We start from the raw sequence: 23,235 nt of genomic DNA on the forward strand, positions 1-23,235 counted from the left end.
CTCTTCTAAAATAGATATTTTGATCATTGCACCCCACTGCTCGCCCCAACCTCTCCCTGCGTTAAGCGTTTGTTGTTGTTGCAGCCATTTGCTTCCCTGTGACGTCCTAGCCTGTCCCTCCAATCACGCTCCCGCCTCCCAGCTGAGCCTGCCTCGCCCCTCCCCTTCGACTATCCACTTATGACAGTGGCTTTTGCGCGCAGCATCCACGCGCAGCGACCGCGCCCCATTCGCGCCGAAGGTGCGCCAAAGGTAAGCCCGTCTACGCCCTTCCGCGCCTGGACCGCGCCCAGCGCCAGAGCCCCTGGTCCTCGTAATGTCCATCCCTCCCGCATTACTTACGATGCCACCACCCTCCTAGCCCTTAACCCCGGCTGATCCCCCAACTGCGCCCAAGCCGCCCCTGGACACACCCATGGACCCTTTTCCTGCATCTCCTGCAAGTTCGACAGCACCAAGAACAACTATCTAAGAACACACAACAGATACCCGACCCCAACCACCTACAATGCATCCTGCTCAACACCCGCTCGGTCCACAGGCACGCCATTGACCTCTGGAACCTACTAGACACCATCTCTCCGGACGTCGCCTTCCTAACAGAAACATGGATGAATGCCTCTTCAGCCCCAGACATCACCATTGCCATCCCGGAAGGCTATAAGATCATTCGCAAGGATCGTACCGGCCACACAGGAGGAGGCATCGCTATCGTCCATAAGAAATCCATCCGCATCTCAACCAGCTCAGACGTCAATCTCGCCAACTCTGAACACCTTCACTTCCAGATCCACATCGACCCCAAGACCACACTCAGAGGCACCCTCCTTTACAGACCACCAGGACCCCGCGCACAATTCAGTGAAGACATCACGGACTTCATCACTCCACATGCGCTCCCCTCCGAGGACTACATCCTTTTGGGAGACCTCAACTTTCACCTTGAAAAGAACAACGACCGCAACACCACCACCCTTTTGGACAACCTCGCAAACCTCGGACTTAAACAACTTGTCACCACCCCCACCCACATAGCAGGTCACACACTCAACCCTATCTTCACCTCCAGCAAGCATATTTCCTTCAGCCACACCACAGCTCTCCTTTGGACTGACCACAGCTGCGTTCACTTCACCTACAACAAGCCCACATCCAACAACCACCCCCAACCCACTCTGCAAAGAAACTGGAACAAAATCACCATCGACCAGATCTCCTCATCGCTTCTTCAAAAGCCCCCCGCCCACTCCTCAAACCCAGACCAAGCAGCCACCAACCTCACCCAATGGTTATCCAACAGCGCCGACATCCTAGCACCACTGAAAAAACGACAAATCAAACTAAGCAGCAAGAAGGCCTCCTGGTTCAACGATGATCTTAAGAAATCCAAGAAACTCTGTCGCTCCCTCGAGAAGGCCTGGAAAAAAGACCCAACCACCAGCACCAAGGACGCCTTCAAAAACGCCACCCGCATACACCACCAACTAATCCAAAATGCCAAGAAAGCAGCCTTCAAGGACCGTCTAGATAACAACGCCCACAACAGCAAGGAATTATTCAACATCGTCAAGGAATTTACCAACCCCTCAGCCAACTCCAACGACATCACCCCCTCTCAAGCCCTCTGCGACTCCCTAGCCTCATTCTTCCACAACAAAATTGCAGACATCCAAGACAGCTTCGACAACCAATCCGAAGACCAACCTACCCAATCCCCTGCAGGACCCCCACCCCCCCTGAACATCCTCAATGACTGGATGCCAATCTCCACTGAGGACACCATCCGTCTGATGAACTCTATCCACTCAGGATCCCCCACTGACCCTTGCCCTCACCACATCTTTAACAAAGCAGACTCCATTATTGCACCGCACCTCCGAGACGTCATCAACTGCTCCCTCAAATCCGCAACCTTCCCGGAAATCTGGAAACATGCCGAACTCAGCGCCCTCCTGAAGAAACCCACAGCTGACCCCACCGAACTCAAAAACTATCGCCCTATCTCACTCCTTCCATTCCCGGCCAAAGTCATCGAGAAAGCTGTCAACAACCAGCTCGCCGCATTCCTCGAAACCAACAAATCCCTCGACTCCTCACAGTCCGGCTTCCGAGCCAAGCACAGCACCGAAACCGCCCTCATCGCAGCAACAGACGACATTCGAACTCTACTGGACAATGGAGACACAGTCGCCCTCATCCTCCTCGACCTCTCCGCAGCCTTCGACACAGTCTGCCATAGCACCCTTCTACAACGCCTCAAAAACATCGGAATCCAAGGAAAAGCACTGGAATGGATCACCTCGTTCCTCTCCGGAAGAACCCAGAGAGTCCGCCTTCCACCATTCAAGTCAGAGGCCACTGAAGTCATCTGTGGCGTACCTCAAGGGTCCTCACTCAGTCCCACCCTCTTCAACGTCTACATGAGCCCCCTCGCGGCCATCGCACGCCAACATAACCTCAACATCATCTCCTACGCCGACGACACTCAACTGATCCTATCACTCACCAGAGACCCTAACACGGCCAAAACCAACCTACACGAAGGAATGAAAGAAGTAGCCGAATGGATGAAGCACAGCCGTCTGAAACTGAACTCAGACAAAACAGAAGTCCTCATCTTAGGTACCTCCCCCTCCGCCTGGGACGACTCTTGGTGGCCAGAGGCCCTTGGAAAAGCACCCATCCCGACGGACCACGCACGGAACCTGGGCGTCATCCTGGATTCCTCACTTTCGATGAACAGACAAGTCAACGCCGTTTCTTCATCTTGTTTCAACATTCTTCGCATGCTCAAAAAAACATTTAGCTGGATCCCTACCGAAACTAGAAAAACAGTCACCCACGCTCTGGTCACGAGCCGACTGGACTACGGAAACACCCTCTACGCCGGCACCACCGCAAAACTCCAGAAAAAACTACAACGCATCCAGAACGCCTCAGCCAGGCTCATATTAGACATCCCGCGTAAAGAACACATCTCTGATCACCTGAAAAACCTCCACTGGCTCCCCGTCAATAAGAGGATCACTTTCCGGCTCCTAACCCACGCACACAAAGCACTCTACGAAATCGGACCCGAATGCCTCAACACACGACTATCCTTCTACACCCCCTACCGCCAGCTATGATCCTCCAACCAAGCCCTTGCCACTGTACCTCGCATCAACAAAACCACCATGGGAGGTAGATCCTTCTCCTACCTAGCAGCTAAAACTTGGAATTCACTTCCCACTCACCTTCGCCTTACTCAGAACCACCTAGCATTCAGAAAGCAACTCAAAACGTGGATATTCGACAAGTAACTCCCCACCCTTCTACAAGCGCCTTGAGACCCTCTGGGTATGTAGCGCGCTATATAAATCTTTTGACTTTGACTTTGACCTCTGTAACAAAATACCCAATTTTGTGTAGTCATTCCCATGTTTACAGAATTTTAGACTCTGCGCACTAGGGCACTGCTGTCTAATAACTGATGTATGTGCTCCTACCCCCTAAGACCAATTGAAATTGGCTAGTCTGCTACCGGCATATTAAAATATTTTTATAAGTGCACAGTACATGGTGGTGAAATATTCCCATAGCATGAAAAGCTCACCAGTTGATTTCAGAACTTCTTGTGCCTTCTACTAGTGTGATAAATGAAAATATAACTTCAGGCTTACTGTTGTAGCTTTTAATCATCCAGTTTTGAGGCACCACTCCAATCACATACAGTCAGTTCAAAATTTCTCAGAGTCCAAATCCAAATTTAGGAGTCTTGTTATTTTCTCAGTTCGCTGACGATTCTCTTTGAATATAAGAAAATAAAAACGAACTGAGAAAATAACGAGACTCCTAAATTTGGATTTGGACTCTGAGAAATTTTGAACTGACTGTATGTGATTGTAGTGGTGCCCCAAAACTGGATGATTAACTGTTTGGTTTCACGCTTTACGTGAGGTGCCCCTGGACAGAGGGTACCGGTTCTTTGCAAGTGGCACACTTTGACTTACTACTCTTTTTGAATTGCTGATCATTATTTTTTGGTTAATACGAGTTTGGGTGCTTTGTCTAGCTGCTATATCCACTGTCCATTTCTCATGGTTTTTACTATTGTAGCTTGACTGCTGCACTATAAAACCTACAGTACCATCGATTTTAAAGTATAAATCTGAAGTTACCATGTACCTACAGTGGCACGGCCCTAAACACTATTTTCTTTCATGCAGGCCTAACTGTCCTATTGAAAAATCACAGTATAGATTTAAACGCTAAAATTGCATCTTGGGAATGGGACAAAATAGAAAATATTGAAACTACTATTCTTAATACTTACTAAAATCCAACTCAATGCTGAAGACAGATTTGTAATAAATATTAAAGGAAAGTAACTTTTAAACATTTACTTTTTACCTACCTGAACTGGCAAAATACTAAAAACATGATCCAGTCATTCTCTAGTAGTGCACAAGAAACTGGACTCTACCTCCCTTTCACAATCTAACCTTCTGTTTATTCACCTTCAAAAAGTACCTCAAGCTCCTGCTATTTGACAGTTACATTGGCTAATCACCCTCAACCATACTTAAGTACACTCTTCACCAGAATCTAAACGAACTTGGGTAGGTGACTACACCATCTAATTTGATCCTTTAACTTTGTACGACCTTCGAACAACACTTGTAATTGTCTCATGTGGCAACTCCTGCATGCATCTACCAATGTAAATGCCCAAATTTGACTACTGTAACTGTAACTCACCTTACTCAGGTATTCTGCAACTGTTGTGAAACACTCTGATACCTTCAGGCTATACTTGCGCTATATAAAATTGCAGAAGCAAACATAACAAAAGATTAATTAGCGACAGTCCCTGCCAGCTGCCAGCCAATGCTGAAGCCTGGGAATAGGTTTGAAGGAGGTGTGAAACGACTCCAAGGACAGAGATGACTCCTCTGAACACCAAAGGCTATTCAGAGTGAGGCCTGCAGGTTTCCTGTTAATACCACGCTATCAAATCCTGCTTGACCTGTCAGATGAGTCACATGCAACATGTGGGTAACAATTGAAAAAGAGGGTAGAAAATGCCAAAACCATTTTTTGTGTATCCCTGTCTATTTGCTGAAAGAATTCAAGTTGCCCTACTACTCTTCAGTCTCTGTATTTGCTTGTTTCAAGTTTGATTTTAGTGTTCAACGTGGGATGGAACTAGGATTTTCCTAATGAAACTCCTACATATATCCCCATCCCTCAGTGCCCAAATGTATTGTGGCATCTAGAAAATAGCATGACATCTGTGATTTGGGCCTGTTTGAAGCAATTTGAACAGGAGCTACTGAAAAGATGCATAGAGTTGCCACTGGGAACCTTAGTCCCATTAGTTAGGTGGTGCCCAGGAGTCACCCCCTCCCACTAACTGGTGCCAAGCATAAATATAGCACCTCTAACAACTAACAAAAGTGTTATTGATATCAGCGAATGCTTAGAAGGACCTGAGGAGTTAGATCCCTTCCCACCTTAAATTGAAGAACAGAAAGGTCCCCTAGAATGTTAAGGCTGATCCCCTGCAATTACACAGCATCTGACTGAATGTCCATTTTTTCTGGCATGTAGAATAGTTTTTTTCCGCAGAAAAACAACAAAATCCTTTTTTAGTTTGGGATTTAGAATGTTTCAGAATTCCCTACTTCTATGCCCTAAGGGGTCTATATATGTAGTGCATCCGCACTGCATCATGGTCAGTCTCAAAACACACCTAGGTCACAGTCCGCCACAACCATTGACTGCCATTGATGCTTTATACTTCTTGGCGCTTTTTCCTCTTACAATTATTACAAAGTCATATCTATTGTTTCACTTATTGAATTTTTGTATTTTGTAGTAATTGTGATTAGTAAATGTTCCTCTATTTTTATAAATTAGACTGGGATTTTTATTGTGTTGTATTGTTGACTTTTTAACTGCTTTGGTACTAAACTTTGTGCAGATTATCTTTAGGTAAAACCTGCCTGCTCTGTGTACTAAAACCATTAACTGGACCTAACACGATAGTACACCAATTAACCACCAACTAACAAACCACTTTCTATCTGTTTACAACTACAACCAAAGGCCAGTACTCACAGAATTATTCTATGAATTGAATGAGATCATTAACTTGTAGAAGTGAGGTGTTAAGATTTTGAGGTGTGTTGTGAGTGAGGTCCCACAAGATCCAACCAATCTAACTTCTAACAGGTAAACTGATTATTGCGGGTATTCTAATGCTCACCATTATTAGCAAAGCCCCTTCAGTCAGGACTTGCACAAAGAAATACAATAACGAATCACACATACAAATTTAGTTACAAAATAAAAGAAATCCTATCTATGTTAGAAAAACAGACGGAAAATATACTGAACAATTAAGAAAATTGGGAGTAGGATTTACAATATGTGGCAAAACACAGAAACAAATCTATTCAAAATATATTATTGTTTGTAGCATGCTGTAGAATGTGGCTATGCATCTTCAAGATGGTTCAATATCACATTACAAACTTTTCTGGAGATCAAATGTCTTCAGTGGAGTTTGAAAGCGGCAGCCAGGAAGAGCTCTAAGAGGTCAGTTGCAGAGCACTATAACCATAAACTGTGTGCCCAAAACCAAAGTGTAGAGCATTTGAAACCATCATTCAGGCATCAATGTCCTAATACCTAAAAAGTCCACCTTCATTTTTTTCATGCAAAACATATCAATATCTTCAGAATATTATTCCTCATACTCCAGTCCCAGTCCATGAGTGGCACCTGCATTTGGCCACACATAACTCCACTTTAAGTCCAAAGAAAAATATCTAATTCTCTATCATTCTAGTAATCTATCTGCAGGAGCAACAACTTTCTTTGTCAACAGGAAATTCTGAACACTATGGGCTACTTTTATTCCTCATGGATGATCACTACTTCCCTATTTCTGACCTTCTATTCTCTGCCGACTATGAGAGAAGTTTCACTGGGACAGAATAGTTCACCAGCAGTACCTACACTCGTGTAATTTGTGAGGTTCAGCAAGCAGCTAAGTAAGGGGCCCATTAGGATGTCGGGCGGATCGCCACTGCCATGCGGGCGGTGGCGATCCGCCCCGCATCCAGGTCCGACTGCCACCCATTTCCGCCCGCCATATTAGCAAAGCTGGGGAGACTGCGGCAGACGGAAAGACCATCTGCCACTTTTCCGCCACAGTCACCTTGCGACCGGGGAGGAAAAGGTTTATTATGATGGTGGTGTACCTGTGATACCCCTCTGCATTTGCATTTACAATGCGGCAGGCACCGCGCGGTGCCTGCCGCTTCATGTATGCAAATGCATACATGCATTTTCAGCATTATGGCGGGCGGTGCTCAGAGCACCGCCCGCCACTACGTTAAAAATGCATGATGCGCCCGCCACTGTGGCAGGCGCATCCTAATATGCTGTCCCGGTCCGTCGCTCAGCTCGCAGACAGTCCTGTTTTCCAAAGGGCGGCAGACCCCTAAATCAGTATCCCAGGATAAGCTTTTTATCCCTGAGCATTTAGATAGGCTGAAAGCAACTTTGTCCATTGCTATTTGTGGTGCATGTATGAATTCAATACTGAAGTCAGCAGACAAGTTGTCTTTTGGTCTTTTATTACAGGCAGCTCTCAGCTGAGCCTGAGTTAGGCAAGACATTTAAAATATTAAACTAGTTAAAGTCATGACACACCGAGGTTTATAATTCTCATGGTTTGGAATGTCATTCCTGCTTTATGTTTCTTTTTTTTTTTTTAAACAACCCCACAGTCCTCTTTACCACAGAAACTGAAACAATAAGTCAATTGTTAACCATATGTTGAATTCTTTCAAGATCAGTGGCCAGATTGTTGCAATTATTCCAATAAAGCACAAAGGAAACATTAAAATCCATGATCCAATCTACTTTAACCCGAGTGTGAGTTGTGACTTCAACAATATGTCCTAATCCATTTCAAAGAGCTCTGCCTGCAGCACACACAAGGGAACCCAACACTAGGTCTGCCTCAGACCTCGACAATTTGTATCCAGAACCAGGGGACCAGGAAGAAGTGAAGACAAGAGGTTTTAAGAGTAGGTCATAGAATTCCCCCACACAAAGATTGACACCAGATATAAACATGGGATCTTCAGAGTCCCTCATCAAAACACTACTTAACTTATGGAAGATTCAGAAGCAGAAGTGCTGTGCTCCCAGAAGGACTGTTCTGCTGCTGGAAGGGCTGCATTGCTCTCTAAAGTATGAACTTGCTTGCCTTGATGTAAGGCTACCCTGCGTGACTCCAATGGACAGTTAGCTTAACTCCTATGTGAGCTACAGGGACACAGTAAGCCTATAAATGCCTCACTCCATCTCAGCAGCTGACCAGTACCAGCTTGCACTGTCTTGGCATGCCTGGGCCCTTGATCCCCTCCTCATGAAAGAGTAAAATCCTGAATACCACAAAGAGACCTCTTCAGGTCGAGAATCGACCATGCACCTGACCTCGAACGTAAAGCTCCAGCATGACCTGCTCTTTGTACGTGAAAACTGGCAACTTGAGTTCTACACTTTGACCCATACCTACTGTCTGCAACATTAAACCAATACAAAGCTACAGTGAATACAGGCTCTGTGAGCTACACAGCCGCGGCCCATGGAGGGAGGACCGGTGGGACAGAAAGGCGTGGCGGGGGAGGGGCAGGGTGGGGGGTGCTATAGATTGGATGTTTTGGTGTAATTTTGTTAACTACATTTTTCTTGTGTTTATTATTATTTGTGTGTTGCATAAATACTTTATACATTGCCTCTAATTCAAGCCTAACTTCTTTTGTGCCAAACTATTCCAGGATTAAGCAGATTAATTTTGTGATTTTTGTAGTTTACCCTGACAAAGATTGTACCAATGTTTTGAGTGGGGCTTCTATTCCCTTTAACTAATAACACAATCTTTTACATACTGCATATCCGCATATCTGCAGGTCTTTTGGTTACCAAAGTTAAAAGAATGACAAGTGTGGACCAAAAAACCTTGTCTGCTTAAACACAACGCGCATTTATGAGGCTTGGATGGTCAGTCTCTGCCACAGTAGGGATTAAAAACACCAGTGTTCTGATAAAAAAAGAAATGCTACATTTTCCATCTGAAGTTTTAAACCAATGATTAGTTGCAGATTTTCCAATGTATGAATTCTCAGAGATGAAAACATTTTAGAAATCGTATTTCTGGATTTAAGGATGAACTTTTGTTGTTGGTAGAAAAATGGAGCAACGTAACTGTGAGCATCTGAAAGATTATTAGTTATGCTATATATTAACACAAATTAATCTGTGATTGTATTTCAATCTTGCAGGCACAGCAACTAGCTGACTTGGAACAAAAACTAGCAGTTGCCAAAAATGAACTTGATAAAGCTGCTCTTGATAAGGTGAGAAACCATGTGTGGATCCTAATAATTCTGAATGTAAGAGCAATAACTGTGGGATATTAGGAGGAAAATCTTATATTTGCATAAATATACAATTTAGGTATTTAGCATGTTATATTTGTATAAAGGCTACTGATCAGCCATATACCAAAAGATGATTTTGGGAGTATAAAAATCAGAGTGGACACCTGGTGGAGCAGTTAAAGTTTTCCAGAGGGTTTTGCTATTCAATTTTGCAGATATTGTCTTTACCTAGTGGTAAAAAACTTGGAAGATGGATTGACAATTTGTCTTAAGGATATTACCAGGCCACCATGGGTTGCCAGAGCCTGGAGATTTAGAATAAGAATTTGCTTTCGTTAGGATATTATTTGGCTTAGGAATCATAGACAATGTACTACTGGTATATTCGCATCTGATTCTATACTTAGGTGTAGTAGAAACACATTCCAGGCTGAGTCACAGACATGTAATTACACTCCTCCTTTTCTCCTTTCTCCAGGTGAAGTAGATTATTAGGAAGTGGAGTGCTGGCTTGTAAAGGTGCAATAAGTTGCAAAGCTAGATTTACAGTAGTATTCATGTTCTTTATCATGTGAAATAGTGATCCTCCTCTTGTTGGCAGCATGTTCAAGGTCCTTAGTGCAGGTAGTATATTGCCATAAAAATGTGGACCATTTTGGGAGATTGCCACTGAAAGGACTTACATGTGAAAAACCTTATTCAATGTGAGACCCCCCTCCTCAACAAACATAAACATGGTGGCTTTGCATCATTACACCAATAATTACTGTCCGATAGTTGGCTAGCTTTGATTGAATGTTGTGATATAAAATAAGTATTGTTATAAATCTTGTAACTCAGACTTAATTGGCAGAAATAACATCCTGTGATTTAGAAATACATTATTAGTGTTAGGGCAGTGGATTGGAAAATTCTGTCATTCAATGATCACTGCACATTTATATGTAAATGTACTCAGATTATTTCACAGATTTGAAGGCATTTTTTTCAAAGCTCTGATAATCACATTTTCCAGGCTGATTCTTCGTTAACTAAAACAAATAGTTTCTCTCCACTTGCTCTCATAAAACATGTATACTGCTTGTGTAATACCACTAATACACACAAAAAAATCAGTTTATGCAGGGTAGATGGCGCCCTGATAAAAACTAATAATGTAAAATTAAACAGTTTTGTGTGGCCTACTCCTAAAAATTCCCTAAAAATTAATGATACTAAAAGTCACTCAAAACATCCAAAAAGCCGATAAGAGTTCCTTTTTTGTATGGTCACCCCCATTTTATGGATGACGCTACAAGTTTTTGAACTCTGCACCACTCTCAAGTCCCCAGTGTATGTATTCTCAACCATAAAACAGCGTAACATCACCCGACTCCTAATCAACCTAATTAAATTCCCATCAAAACCATGCATTTCCTGCATATGGTGCAGGAAAAACATGGCATCATGCCTACCTGAGTATGCTGACTCTTGCAGGGTTTAAACATGCAGGCAAACCTGTCAAAGTAACCCTTTTTGACATGAAATCACCTTACTTTTAATCATTAAAAAGGCCACTATAAGTAGGCTTGTAGCCTATAAAATGGGGTGCCTTGTATTTAAATGTGGACACAAGCAAGATTTTAATGTTGGTAGGTGACTAGCCATTAAAAGCTATTTTCACTGGGCTGTGGCTGTCCTATGAGCAAAACTGGACTTCAGAAAGAAATCCTAATCCTACTATCTCTGGTTTGGGACACACCACCAGAATAATCCAAACACATAGCGCCTGATTCTCCAAGGGCCTATGAACTCATGATGGAGGCCTTGCAGACGTGGGGAAGTCTTTGCACTCAGGGTGGGATCTCAGCAATGAGAATACTCATTGTAGAAATTATGCCCTGAGTAAATGCATAAGACTTTACACATTTTCCCAAAATTTAACCTGTCTTCTCTGTTATAGCAAAGAAGAAATTAGGGACAACTTACATTGTTGAAACTCTCTTTAACATGACAAGTTTGCAGTGGTATTGCTTATGGTGGCCTCATATCTACCTCAATTGTTAATCCGTTTTTTAAATGTTATTTTACCTTTACTTGGTGCTGCTTGCCTTAAATCTTTAAAAGTTAATATCTCCAGTTTCCCTAGTTGGATTTCAGAGTAACGTAAACCTGAGTTCAACCCCTGGTAGCTATGGCAAGGACAGAGGGCAGACAAAATAAGATGCTGGTGTACCTATAGTACGAGGTGGTAAATGCACATAGCCCTATAGCTGGTGATTCTTCTGCTGATGTCCCTGGGACATTGTTGTATCATTCCATGAGGGATGGGTCCCAGAGGTTGGTTATATCTTGGGATAATCTTTTAAGTAGCAGTAGAACTCTGTGCACCAATCTCCATCATTTTCTTTATGAAGATCAAATCTTTATGGTAACACATCTCTGGTCCTGTCTGTTGAATTGTGCTCAGTTTCTGCTCTTGATGTCCCCGCATAGCCATGAGGATCATTTTCATCAGGCCTCCTGTCCTCTAAAGGGGTACATTTTTAGGAGAGTTACATTTTCTGTCACCCTGCATCAGGCATTTCCTTTGCCTGGCTCATGGTACTGCTCCCCTGCTCGTGGGAGCATCTTTCACAGCCTCTACACAACCAGCCATCAGACCACCCTCATGGCCACACTCCTCAGGCCGAAGAGCCTCCTAGTCACTTGAAGGGCACCAACTAGGGGGCAGTGGAGTCTTGGTCCTCTGGGACATAAGGGTGTCAGCATCACTGGTCCTGGAGAGACCACTCATAGTGTGGAGGTCAGCAAAAGTCAAAGTGCTTAGTCCATTCATGCATAATATCAGGTGGCTTCTCCTTCAAACTGGTCATTCTTCCGCCAACATCACAGCCCAAGTTTTGTACAGGGTTTTTTAAGTAGGGGTTGAACGTTTTAGGGACCAGGAACCCCTGGCCAATCCTATTATGCGACATTATCCATCCATCCCAGTCGCAACTTTCCTGCTCTGTCAATTCAAAATGCCAACGTCAGGTTTTCTCTGGTAGCAGCTTTTTTAAGGGCCTTAGCTCTGCGCCTGGCTGACACAGATGCCTGAATCTTTCATACCAAAACTTCAAAGGTGAGTGCTCTTGAGGAAATATACATTTTATGGTCGAGAAATGTTCCCTAACGTGTACCCCACCGTCTCCATGTACGAGCTTAAAGTGCATGTAACTTCCCTCCTGTGCCAGCTATGAAGACGCAAATACATTTGCGTCCAACGTTAACATGTCCTCTTTCGGATCCACCCTGAATGGGTCGGATATTCCGTTCCTAAATATGCCTTGCCACCATCTTTGTATGGTGCACTTTCACGTATTCCTGGCTCTGTGCGAGTTAGGCCCTGTTTTCTGTCATCGAGCCTCTTTTCAAAAGCATCTCTGCCTCCTGAAACTGCAACGTGGGATGCCCCCACCCGTGAACTCTGTCCTACTCCCTGCGAGGCGAGCGGAGCCTGGCTCGGCCTGCCTGCCTGCCAAAGACAGTATTTTACCTTCATGCTATCAGTATAGCCAAGCTCAGCTTCCCGAAAACACATTCCAGTCCAGCAGAATAGATAAACAAATCCCCGGCTGCAGAGCAAAGGGCCCGGCCTCTCTGTCTCCATGCAAGTAATTCATAGCTCCCGTCACCATGGTAGGCCCATGACCCCCTCGCTCTACACACAGACACGTAGGCACATATGCACGCATTCATAGTCAGTATAGGATAGCCTCTGCCCAAGAGACCTTTCCTTCTAGATAATATGGTTCCCAAACATCAGATATCAGATATGATATAGGAACGAGTTGATCTGACATGCCAGACTTCTGTCTCCTTCCTCTAGTGTAAATGTCAAGTCCCCTTGCACCCTCCAGTTTCACGCCAATCACACGTCATGCAGCTGCGCGCGCATCCAGACTTCAGATTTCTGCTGACATTGCAAGATTCTGCTATGTACCCACCCACTTGTGACACTTTCATATGACGTCTTCTAGCACACACCTCTGTACACGCCCTAGTTCACGCCTTCTGATTACGTATTGCTAACACGTGTGTGTTCTTATCTTGTTTCTCTCAGCTGTTACGCCTTCTGCATTGATTTTCATTATGTGCATTAAGTATAAAAGTTATGTATTGTCAATAAAGTATGCTCTATCCCTTCCTGAACCCCAGTGGTGTCAGGAATCCGATATCCGGTTCTAGAACCATTCCTTTTGAAGGAATAAAACCCCTAAGAACTCTAACACCACGGACTCTGCGTCTTTCTTTCCGATTGAGTTATTTTATTTTAAGTACTTACCTGCATAGAAATTAGGACGGTAATTAAATATTTACCACATTAATTTGGCGCCCGAATAGGGACCCCTCCCCCACCCCACGCGCCGGTTGGTGCGTTGCAGCCTGTGCCCCCTGCCACAGTCGAGACGGACAACTACGCGTACCCGCAGAATTTCCTGTATCTCCCTCAGGCCTACGGAGGTGACGGAGACTGCGATCAGCACCCAGACGAGGCGGTGAGGAGTGCGGAGGATCCCGACCAGAGACTAGCCGAAAGAAGCAAGGTCCGAGGTGTCAAGAGGCCCACCAGTTCCGAAGTATTCACGTATCGAGTCGAGTCGAGTCCAGTCCGGTCCAGTCCAGTCGAGTTTTCCGAGGCCTTCTGTTCCGTGCTTCCCGGTGAGTACCGTTGCTGGGGACGCATCTAGACGGGTGCATTATTATGTATCCGGTAAAGACGGGTTTGGGTACACAAACACGGTCTGCACTGTTTTAGACAGTGTATCTGTGCTGTTTAGCAGTACATAAAGTATTCAAGGTTTCAATTTTTGTTCTCGTTTTTCTGAAACTCAAGGGTAGTTCATATGTGTTCAAATGTTTCATGTGATAAATGTCGTGGTATGAGTGACTGTTTGACGTACATTACTGTGTTTTTGTGTAACTAGCTGTGTTCAGAGTAAGTAACAAGTATCGAGTGACCAGCACTACGTAACAAAATGCTGTTTTTCAATAAATTAAGACAGATAGGAACTAGGAAAGGGATCCTAGAGGAAGAAATTCCTGTCCCCCCTAGGGACACTCCTGGAAATTTTATGTACCATAAGCATGGCTTAGATGCCATACTGTATCTAGATTTATGGGCCGATTATACCAAGCACCTAGAAGAGAGACATAGGTGGCCTGTTACAGGGACATGGGATGCCGAGTGCATCATGAGAGTAGAGGAAGCGCTATGGAAAAAGAAAGCCAGACAGTCCCAGAAAGATGCCATAGAATTGTGGCGTAAAGAATCACATAAGCGTACAGAAAAAGCACTCCGAAAAGCTGAGAAACATAGAGAAAAGTCAGATGAAGTCCGAGAGAACGAATTAGTTATTGAAGGTATCCGAGTAAAAGCAGAACAAGTAGACCGCATGCGAAACACTCTTGCCAATGGCATGTATTTAGTGACCGAGGGTTCGCCTAAGGCCACTCCAGAAATACCGAATGATCTGCCGCCACCATTGGTTCCAACTAAAGTAAGCCACAGGACCACAAAAGACATATTCCTTGCCTCCTATCTAGACGATGTAGCTCCCGCTTACACCAGTTCACGTACTAATGTACCGCCTACTGACGGTGACGGTGGTGGCAACCCACCCCGAGACAATGCCCAGCCCGTACCGCAACAGAGTTCACCTGCCCGAAATCCCGTTCCACCTGTTCCTCCACCACTTCCAACACCTAAGATGAATACACTGAATCCGTTTGGGCCTGATCCTGGTAAAACACCAGTTCAGTTACTTACACAGACTCCACAGACAAGTCATGCTCAAGCCTCCGCCTCAGGAGGTGCGACAGGAGGTCACCAGACCCCGCCACAAACACATAGGTTAAACCTTAGGGACATATTAAAGCAACGTACACCCCGAACACCAAGTTTCGACATGCTTAAGGAACCCCTTCCAATTTGCAGATACGATCCAGTACCCGGTAAAGACGACAGGATGTTGTTAGCATCTGTACGCTTACGAAAAGTTACAGATTACTTAGTGTTATTCCCAGGAATGACTGAATACCTAGATAGAATATACCATTTTATCCAGACTGGGGAAGATCCTGAAAGTATTAAAGAGGCCCTGGCTCACCAGAAAGTTGACACTCAAGGTTGTATATTACGCTTCTTCATAAACTGTTTAATAAGAGAACGAGACAGGCCTGGGGTAGACCAGGACGAGATGGATGCACTAAACAAGTGGGGTCAGAATATAGCCGATGGAAAACACGATAAACAGAATTGTATAGCAAGTATGTATAAAAAGATCAGGAAAGAAGTAATAGAAATACACGAAAGAAAGGAACAAGAAAAGGAAAGAGATAGCGACAGGAATAACTCCTCCGAGGAGGACGAACCAGAGGAACAAGACGCGGCTAAGAAATAATAGCATATGTAGGTAAGGGAAATTACCTTAAGAAAGGCATTCGTCCAGAAAGCGAGAGAGTTTTTCTCTCGGGCATCTCGAAAACGAGTTCTCCTGAATATCTGTTTCAGGCTACCGATAAAATTCTTCAAGAACGAATGGGGTACCATGTACTCAATTCTATGGATGAACAAGAACTAGCCCGGTCAGCAGTACTATGGGCTGACAATCCTAGCACATATAATGATGATACAGTAGCACAAACATTTTTGAACCTTTCCCCAGACGAGCAGAAATTAGCTGGTATGTACATGATTCAGCATCTCATCACGTTATACAGACATCAACATTCTGACCCAGGTCTTTTACCTGATACATTAGAAGCACTACTTATGAATAGATGGAGAGGCCTAAGTACCAAGTTAATTCAAATAATTCTAGAACAACGGCACAGATATAACGCTTTCTTAGGCCCACAATACGTTCCAGCTCCGCCCCCAGAAAGAAAAGAAATGTTTCATTTTGACAGGCAGAATCCTTTACGAGAAGTACACCCAGTTATGAATGCTGATAATACCCTACGACGTGTGTTTGTGTACACACCTTTAACAAAGTTGGAATTGTTAGAAATGAAGAAACTAGTGCCCTGTCACGATAAAGACCCTGCAGGTTTCCACCGAGAACTTAAGGACATGTTACTCATGGGAGATTACACGTATACGGATATTATGAAATTGTTAAAAGTACTGCTGCCCACGGGTATTTACGAGAAACTAAAGGAAATAGAATGGGAGGTGGGAGACAAAAAGATTATATGGACAGAAATAGAGGACGAGGAAAAAGGTCGTACTCCAGGGCTAGGCCTTGGGGACAAAGCTAAAGCATTACCAGGGTTAATAGTACAGGTCCTGCCAAGATTACTGACAACTAAAAAGGAAGATTGGGACGCAATCTCAGCTTGTAAACAGAAACACGATGAAGATACTAGTGACTTCTATTCAAGATTCGAGAAATGTTTCATTATTAATAGTGGCCTGAAACCAGGTAGCGAGTCATACCCGCACCTTTTTGTAACTAAATTGGTTGAGAATTCTCTGACACAAGTTAAGAACCGTGTATATAAAGTGGAGAGTACATGGCAAGCAAATACGCCATCCCAGATGTTACAAATGTTACAATATCACCAGAACAGAATTAGAGAAGAACAAGATCACGAACAGAGACGTATGAAAGACATGAAAATGAAAATGTTAGTGGCCCAGTCGGTTTCAGCCGACGGTCAGAAAAAGGGTGTGACCCAAACAAGTAATTCAGCAGCTCTTGTTAAAGGGACATGCAACTATTGCAAACAACCAGGTCACTACGTAAACGAATGTCCAGTCCTGAAACACAATATAGCAACAGGTAAAACTAAAGAAAGACCGCGTCAGCCAAGACAAGACCAGGTCCAGCAACAGACTTCGCAGAATATACAGCCTATGCATGCTTCCCCACATACAGCACAGACCGTAGTGGTATCACAGCCACAGCCCATTGCCGCGACCCAGCAAGTCTCGCAGCAGATGTACCAGTATGCCCAATCTGATTATCCCGATTATCAGCGATACACATGAAATAGCCTAGAGAGGGAGGTTGGCTTGCCTCTTATTGAGATTCCTGTAGATCAAGAGGGTCCTTATGTGCATAGTCAAGTATTAGGAAAAGACAGAAAGTTTCTAATTGACACAGGGGCAAGTCGCACCACGATCAGTCACGACGAAGTTCCAGGGGCACCCCTCTCAGGCTCACAGAATGTTTCCCTTGGTTTTTCAGGACAGCCAATTGTAAATGAAGTATCATAACCTGTCCCCCTAGCAGTAGGTCCATTATCACGTGTCACAGACCTGTTACTCACAAAATCATGTCCAGAAAACTTGTTAGGTATCAAGACACTGAAGGCTCTAGGAGCAGTGATATGTTGTTCTCCGGAAGGAGTTAGACTTTTTCTACGTGACTTTAAGGGTCACTATGTATTACGAGAGTTTGATGTCAGATTGAAAAATGTACCGAAACACCTGTGGGCACAAGGCCCAACCGATGTAGGTTGTATGCACATTACACCATACCGTGTTACACTCAAACAAGGAGTTGTTTTACCCCGAATCAGACAATACAAGTTACCACCTGATGCTGTAGTGGCTTTACTGGAAATCATTGAAGAGCTCATCGCCCAAGGAGTGGTCGTAGAGACCGACTCCAATATCTGTAATTCCCCTATCATTCCGATTCTTAAACGTACTGATCCCAATGCACAGCCAGTATATCGGCTGGTGATTGATTTACGAGAACTGAACAAATGCATTGTACCACAGTATCCTGTGGTTCCCGACATCTCATCCTTATTGACTGCTATTGATTCAGAAGCGACGTTCTTTACTGTAATTGACCTCAAGAACGCCTTCTTCAGTGTACCCATTGATCCAGAGAGCCAATATCTCTTCGGATTCAGTTTAAATGGTCGAAGCTTCAAATTTTCACGCGCACCTCAAGGATTCACAGAAAGCCCCAGCATCTATAGCCAAGCGCTAAAAAGACAACTTGACTGTATCCAAATGCCAGTTAACACTGCCTTACTCCAGTACGTCGATGATCTGCTGATCACCGCACGAAGCGAACCCGAATGTGAACAAGCATCACTGACAGTTTTACATTTTGTGGCCGACAAGGGACACAAGGTGTCTCCTTCGAAGCTACAATTCTGTGTTCAGCAAGTGGTGTACCTTGGGCACTTGCTGTCCAAGTGGGGAAGACAGCTCACACCTGATCGAGTTCAGTTAATCGCACAGTTACAACAACCCAAGACACAAAAGGAAGTGCGGGCCTTTATAGGCCTCACCTCGTACTGCAGACAATGGATTCCTCAGTATGCATTTCTAGCTAAACCACTGATACAGTTGACAACACAGGAGGCAGCAACTTCGACTGTCCTCCCTTGGACTCAGGAACACACGCAGGCTTTTGAAGAATTAAAGAAAGCTTTATGTCAAGCACCAGTTCTAGCGACACCATGTTACAGCAAACCTTTTACACTTTTTGTTACAGAACGTGATGGTACAGCGTTGTCTGTCCTCACACAAGATCAAGCAGGTTCACATAAGCCTTGCGCTTATTTTTCAAGTACATTGGATCCAGTGGCCCAGGCCCTGCCTGCGTGCCTAAAATCAGTTGCAGCGACAGCCTTATCAATCAGACAAAGCGATTCAATAGTATTAGGACACCAGTTAACAGTACAAGTTCCACATTCTGTAGAAGTCCTTCTAAACCGAACACAGACTCAACACCTGACTATAGCACGACTGACAGGTTATGAACTGACACTATTCCAGCCACACATAGAAATCAGACGTTGTAACATTCTAAATCCTGCCACGTTGTCACCCTCGGTTATGACAGATTCAGCCCCGCATGATTGTATAGAAATCATTAATGCAGTAACAAAGCCCCGACGAGACTTAACAGGTGTTGCACTGACAAATCCCGACCTGACACTTTACGTGGACGGTTCATGCATGAGAACAAGCACAGGAGAATTAGTGGCCGCATATGCAGTGACCACCGAAACTGAAGTCAAAGAAACACACCGTATTGATACACTGTCCGCTCAAGCCGCAGAGCTTATCGCTCTGACTCGAGCCTGTATACTAGCCAAGAACAGAAATGTTAACATATACACAGATTCACGTTATGCTTTCGGAGTTGTACACGACTTCGGAATGTTATGGCAAGAACGAGGTTTCTTGACCTCTCACGGTGCCAAGATCCAACACGGTCCGCTCATTCAAGCACTGTTAGAAGCAATACATCTGCCTTCAGGCATATCCATCATGAAGTGTAAAGCACATACTAAAGTTACTGACTCTATTTCCCAGGGTAACGACCTGGCAGACCAAACAGCAAAACATACTGCATTGACTCACACCCAGACAACTGATGTGACAAAGACAATAGTACCGACACATTGTATGACAGTTAGGGATCCCACACTAGATGTAATCGATATTCAGACACATGCTACTCCAGACGAAATCAAGAAATGGACTGAACTAGGAGGGGTCCAGACAGATCAGGGATGGATGACGAAGGGAAAATCTACATGGTTTCTCCCCGACTCTATGGTTCAAGTCATAATAAATACAGCACATAGCCCAGCCCACCTGGGTTAAAAAGCCATGTTAGACAGTTTACAGAATCTCTGGTTCAACAAACATTTACGAGCAGCAGCAAAACAGAAAGTGCGTACTTGCATGATCTGTTGTCAGTTCAATCCAGGTAAAAGCGTCCCTGTAGAGCAAGGTGGATTTCATCCTCCCGATCACCCTTTTGAAGTCCTCCAGATGGATTATATCCAGATGGAACGTTGTCGAGGATTCAAGTACGTCCTCGTAGTTGTTTGTGCACTTTCCCGTTGGACCGAAGCATATCCAGTCCCAGATTACACTGCCCGACCACTGCCAAGCAGCTGGTTCGAGAATTCTTCCCACGGTACGGCTTGCCTCGTATCGTATACTCAGATAACGGACAGCCATTCTCATCCGAGCTCATGAAGCAGGTTTCACTCCTGCTAGGATATCAGTGGAAATTCCATTGCGTCCGACATCCCGAGGCCGCTGGCCTTGTAGAGAGGCACAACCAGACACTGAAAACCCGTCTTGCAAAAATATGTAAAGAGAAAGGGGTCGACTGGATAGTCGCCCTGCCAGTTGCACTGTTCTATATGAGAATGGTCCCACATTCGAGATCAGGGCTATCCCCGTATGAGGTGGTCTTTGGCCGGCCACCAAATATGTGGGGGACGCCCATGCCTAAGAAAATAACCGATGTCGACTGTAATATGCTGACAGATTACCTTGCCTCCTTGATGTCTGCACTCCAATCATTTCGTTCACAGGTTGCCGCAGCTTTCCCCGACAACACTGACGTGAAGCCACACGATGTCCGTCCCGGAGATACTGTACTGATACGTAATTTCGACAGGAGGAGTCCGCTGAAGCCCCGTTGGCAGGAGCCGAAGCTCGTCCTTCTGACCACGAGGACTGCAATCAAGGTTGAGGGCCGAAAGGGGTGGATCCATACGAGTCATATTAAAAAATGTAATGAACTATTGCCAGAGACTGACTCTTCCACCCCCTCAAAGGACTGCCCAGTTTCTAGTGACTTTAAACTCCCCATGGTAGAGAAAACTCCGCAAGAGGAGTACAAGTTGAAATTGCGGTCTAGCAAGTCAGACAGTTTAATTGTTTAAGTCCTCCCCTAGGTGAATCGGTTAAATAGTTTCTGACATGTATCCCCTAGACCCCAATAGAGAGAGAGATAGAGAGAAACAGATCAAGAAGCAACGATATTGCAAATCTCTCAAAAGTTACTGTATTGTTACCTTATGGATTATGTTTTCTTTAAGTATTACTATTATTGTCACAAGTATAATTTAACATATCTATTTTCCTATTGCTACACGTGCACATTCTAATAATACTGCCGAGCATTCTTTTAGTGAGTTACCCCGTCACGAGTTGTCTTACCGACTTGCGCTGCGCAACAATACATTCATTAGTATGTTACATCACTCTCATCAGACCAGCAACGCTACTAATTGTTGGATATGTGGCCGACTCCCTCCCTATCAGAAATATAGGGGAGTTCTGCCCCTCTTCCCGTACCCGTTCACACACAATGGTTCATGTGGAGCCTGGTTTAGTTTGATTAATGCCTTAGATTCAAATTCCGTGGTTTATCAGGGTAACTGGGTATGGGGAACCCTGAACACAGTTCTGCATAAAATGTGTTATCCTGACAAAGAGGGACTTCCCAGAAGGACAGGGACTGATCTAGAAAATGAAGTATATGGATTAGGGAAGTTTACACTTAATCTCATGATTCTGAATGTTGAATCCGAAACCGAGCCAGACTTGCCCACTATGTCAGTACTACCAGTCAAAGGTGAATTATGTGTCAGAAAGAATGGTTCCATACACCTGGGTCATAGTAAATGTACTACTGTGGTCGAATTTAGCGATAAGGGCAAGTCCACATTCAAAGCTACACGTCATTCCTATTTTATTTGTGGTCAGACCACATATGTACGTTTGCCTCTAGATTGGGATGGGACCTGTTACATTGGATTCTTACTGCCACCTGTTTTCTTAGCTCCACCTGATTATCATAGAAATTCCCGCCTAGTTCACAGACCCAAAAGAGATCTCCCAATTGTCGACTATACTGAGACAGCATGGGAACAGTATACAGATTTCAATAAAGGTTTTTTTCCCTATCTAGGAGCTATTTTCAATTGTAAGTCTATCCGTCACTTGACCAGAACCCTTGAAGCAGTAGTAAAAGAGACTACTTCCGCCCTAGGTAACTTGACTGAGGAACAGTCTGCTATGAGACTTGTCGTTCTTCAAAATCGTCTTGTTATTGACGTCATACTAGCCGATCGCGGAGGAGCCTGTAAGGTCCTCGGGTCAGCTTGTTGCATTTTCATCCCAGATAATGCTCCGTCCGTATATAAGGCTATTACCCGTCTCCATAAGATAGCTAGTCAGATACATCAGAATCCAGGCACTTGGACTTGGTCCGGTTGGCTCTGGACTACTATTTCAACCTGGGGTTGGAAAATACTGTCACTCCTTGGAACAATACTACTTATAGTGTTCAGTTGCTGTCTATGTTTACAATGTGGGCCAGCGATTTGCGGCTTGTGCGCCACATCCTGCACTCCCCATTCAAGTCAACGTTCTAAAACCCATGTGAAAAAGGATGAGCAGATGATGCTCACTACACAAATAAATGGATTATTGAAGATTGATATATCATGATGGGTCCGTAGGGAACAAGGAGGGAATGAGGAAATATAAATTTTATGGTCGAGAAATGTTCCCTAACGTGTACCCCACCGTCTCCATGTACGAGCTTAAAGTGCATGTAAATTTCCTCCTGTGCCAGCTATGAAGACGCAAATACATTTGCGTCCAACGTTAACATGTCCTCTTTTGGATCCACCCTGAATGGGTCGGATATTCCGTTCCTAAATATGCCTTGCCACCGTCTTTGTATGGTGCACTTTCACGTATTCCTGGCTCTGTGCGAGTTAGGCCCTGTTTTCTGTCATCGAGCCTCTTTTCAAAAGCATCTCTGACTCCTGAAACTGCAACGTGGGATGCCCCCACCCGTGAACTCTGTCCTACTCCCTGCGAGGCGAGCGGAGCCTGGCTCGGCCTGCCTGCCTGCCAAAGACAGTATTTTACCTTCATGCTATCAGTATAGCCAAGCTCAGCTTCCCGAAAACACATTCCAGTCCAGCAGAATAGATAAACAAATCCCCGGCTGCAGAGCAAAGGGCCCGGCCTCTC

General features: G+C 44.5%; 1 protein-coding gene across 2 annotated transcripts in view; it reads left to right on the top strand.

The window, feature by feature from the left end:
- The window catches only part of LUZP2 (leucine zipper protein 2), a 1,380,972-nt gene that overhangs the window by 1,027,893 nt on the left and 329,844 nt on the right, over positions 1-23,235 (top strand). For both annotated transcript variants that reach the window (XM_086959880.1, XM_086959879.1), the window contains exon 8: positions 9,345-9,419. In XM_086959880.1, coding sequence (XP_086816006.1) covers positions 9,345-9,419 — 75 coding nt within the window. The remainder of the gene's footprint in view (positions 1-9,344; positions 9,420-23,235) is intronic.

This window comes from Lissotriton vulgaris, chromosome 2_2 (genome assembly GCF_964263255.1).
Source record: "Lissotriton vulgaris chromosome 2_2, aLisVul1.2, whole genome shotgun sequence".
Lineage (NCBI taxonomy): Eukaryota > Metazoa > Chordata > Amphibia > Caudata > Salamandridae > Lissotriton > Lissotriton vulgaris.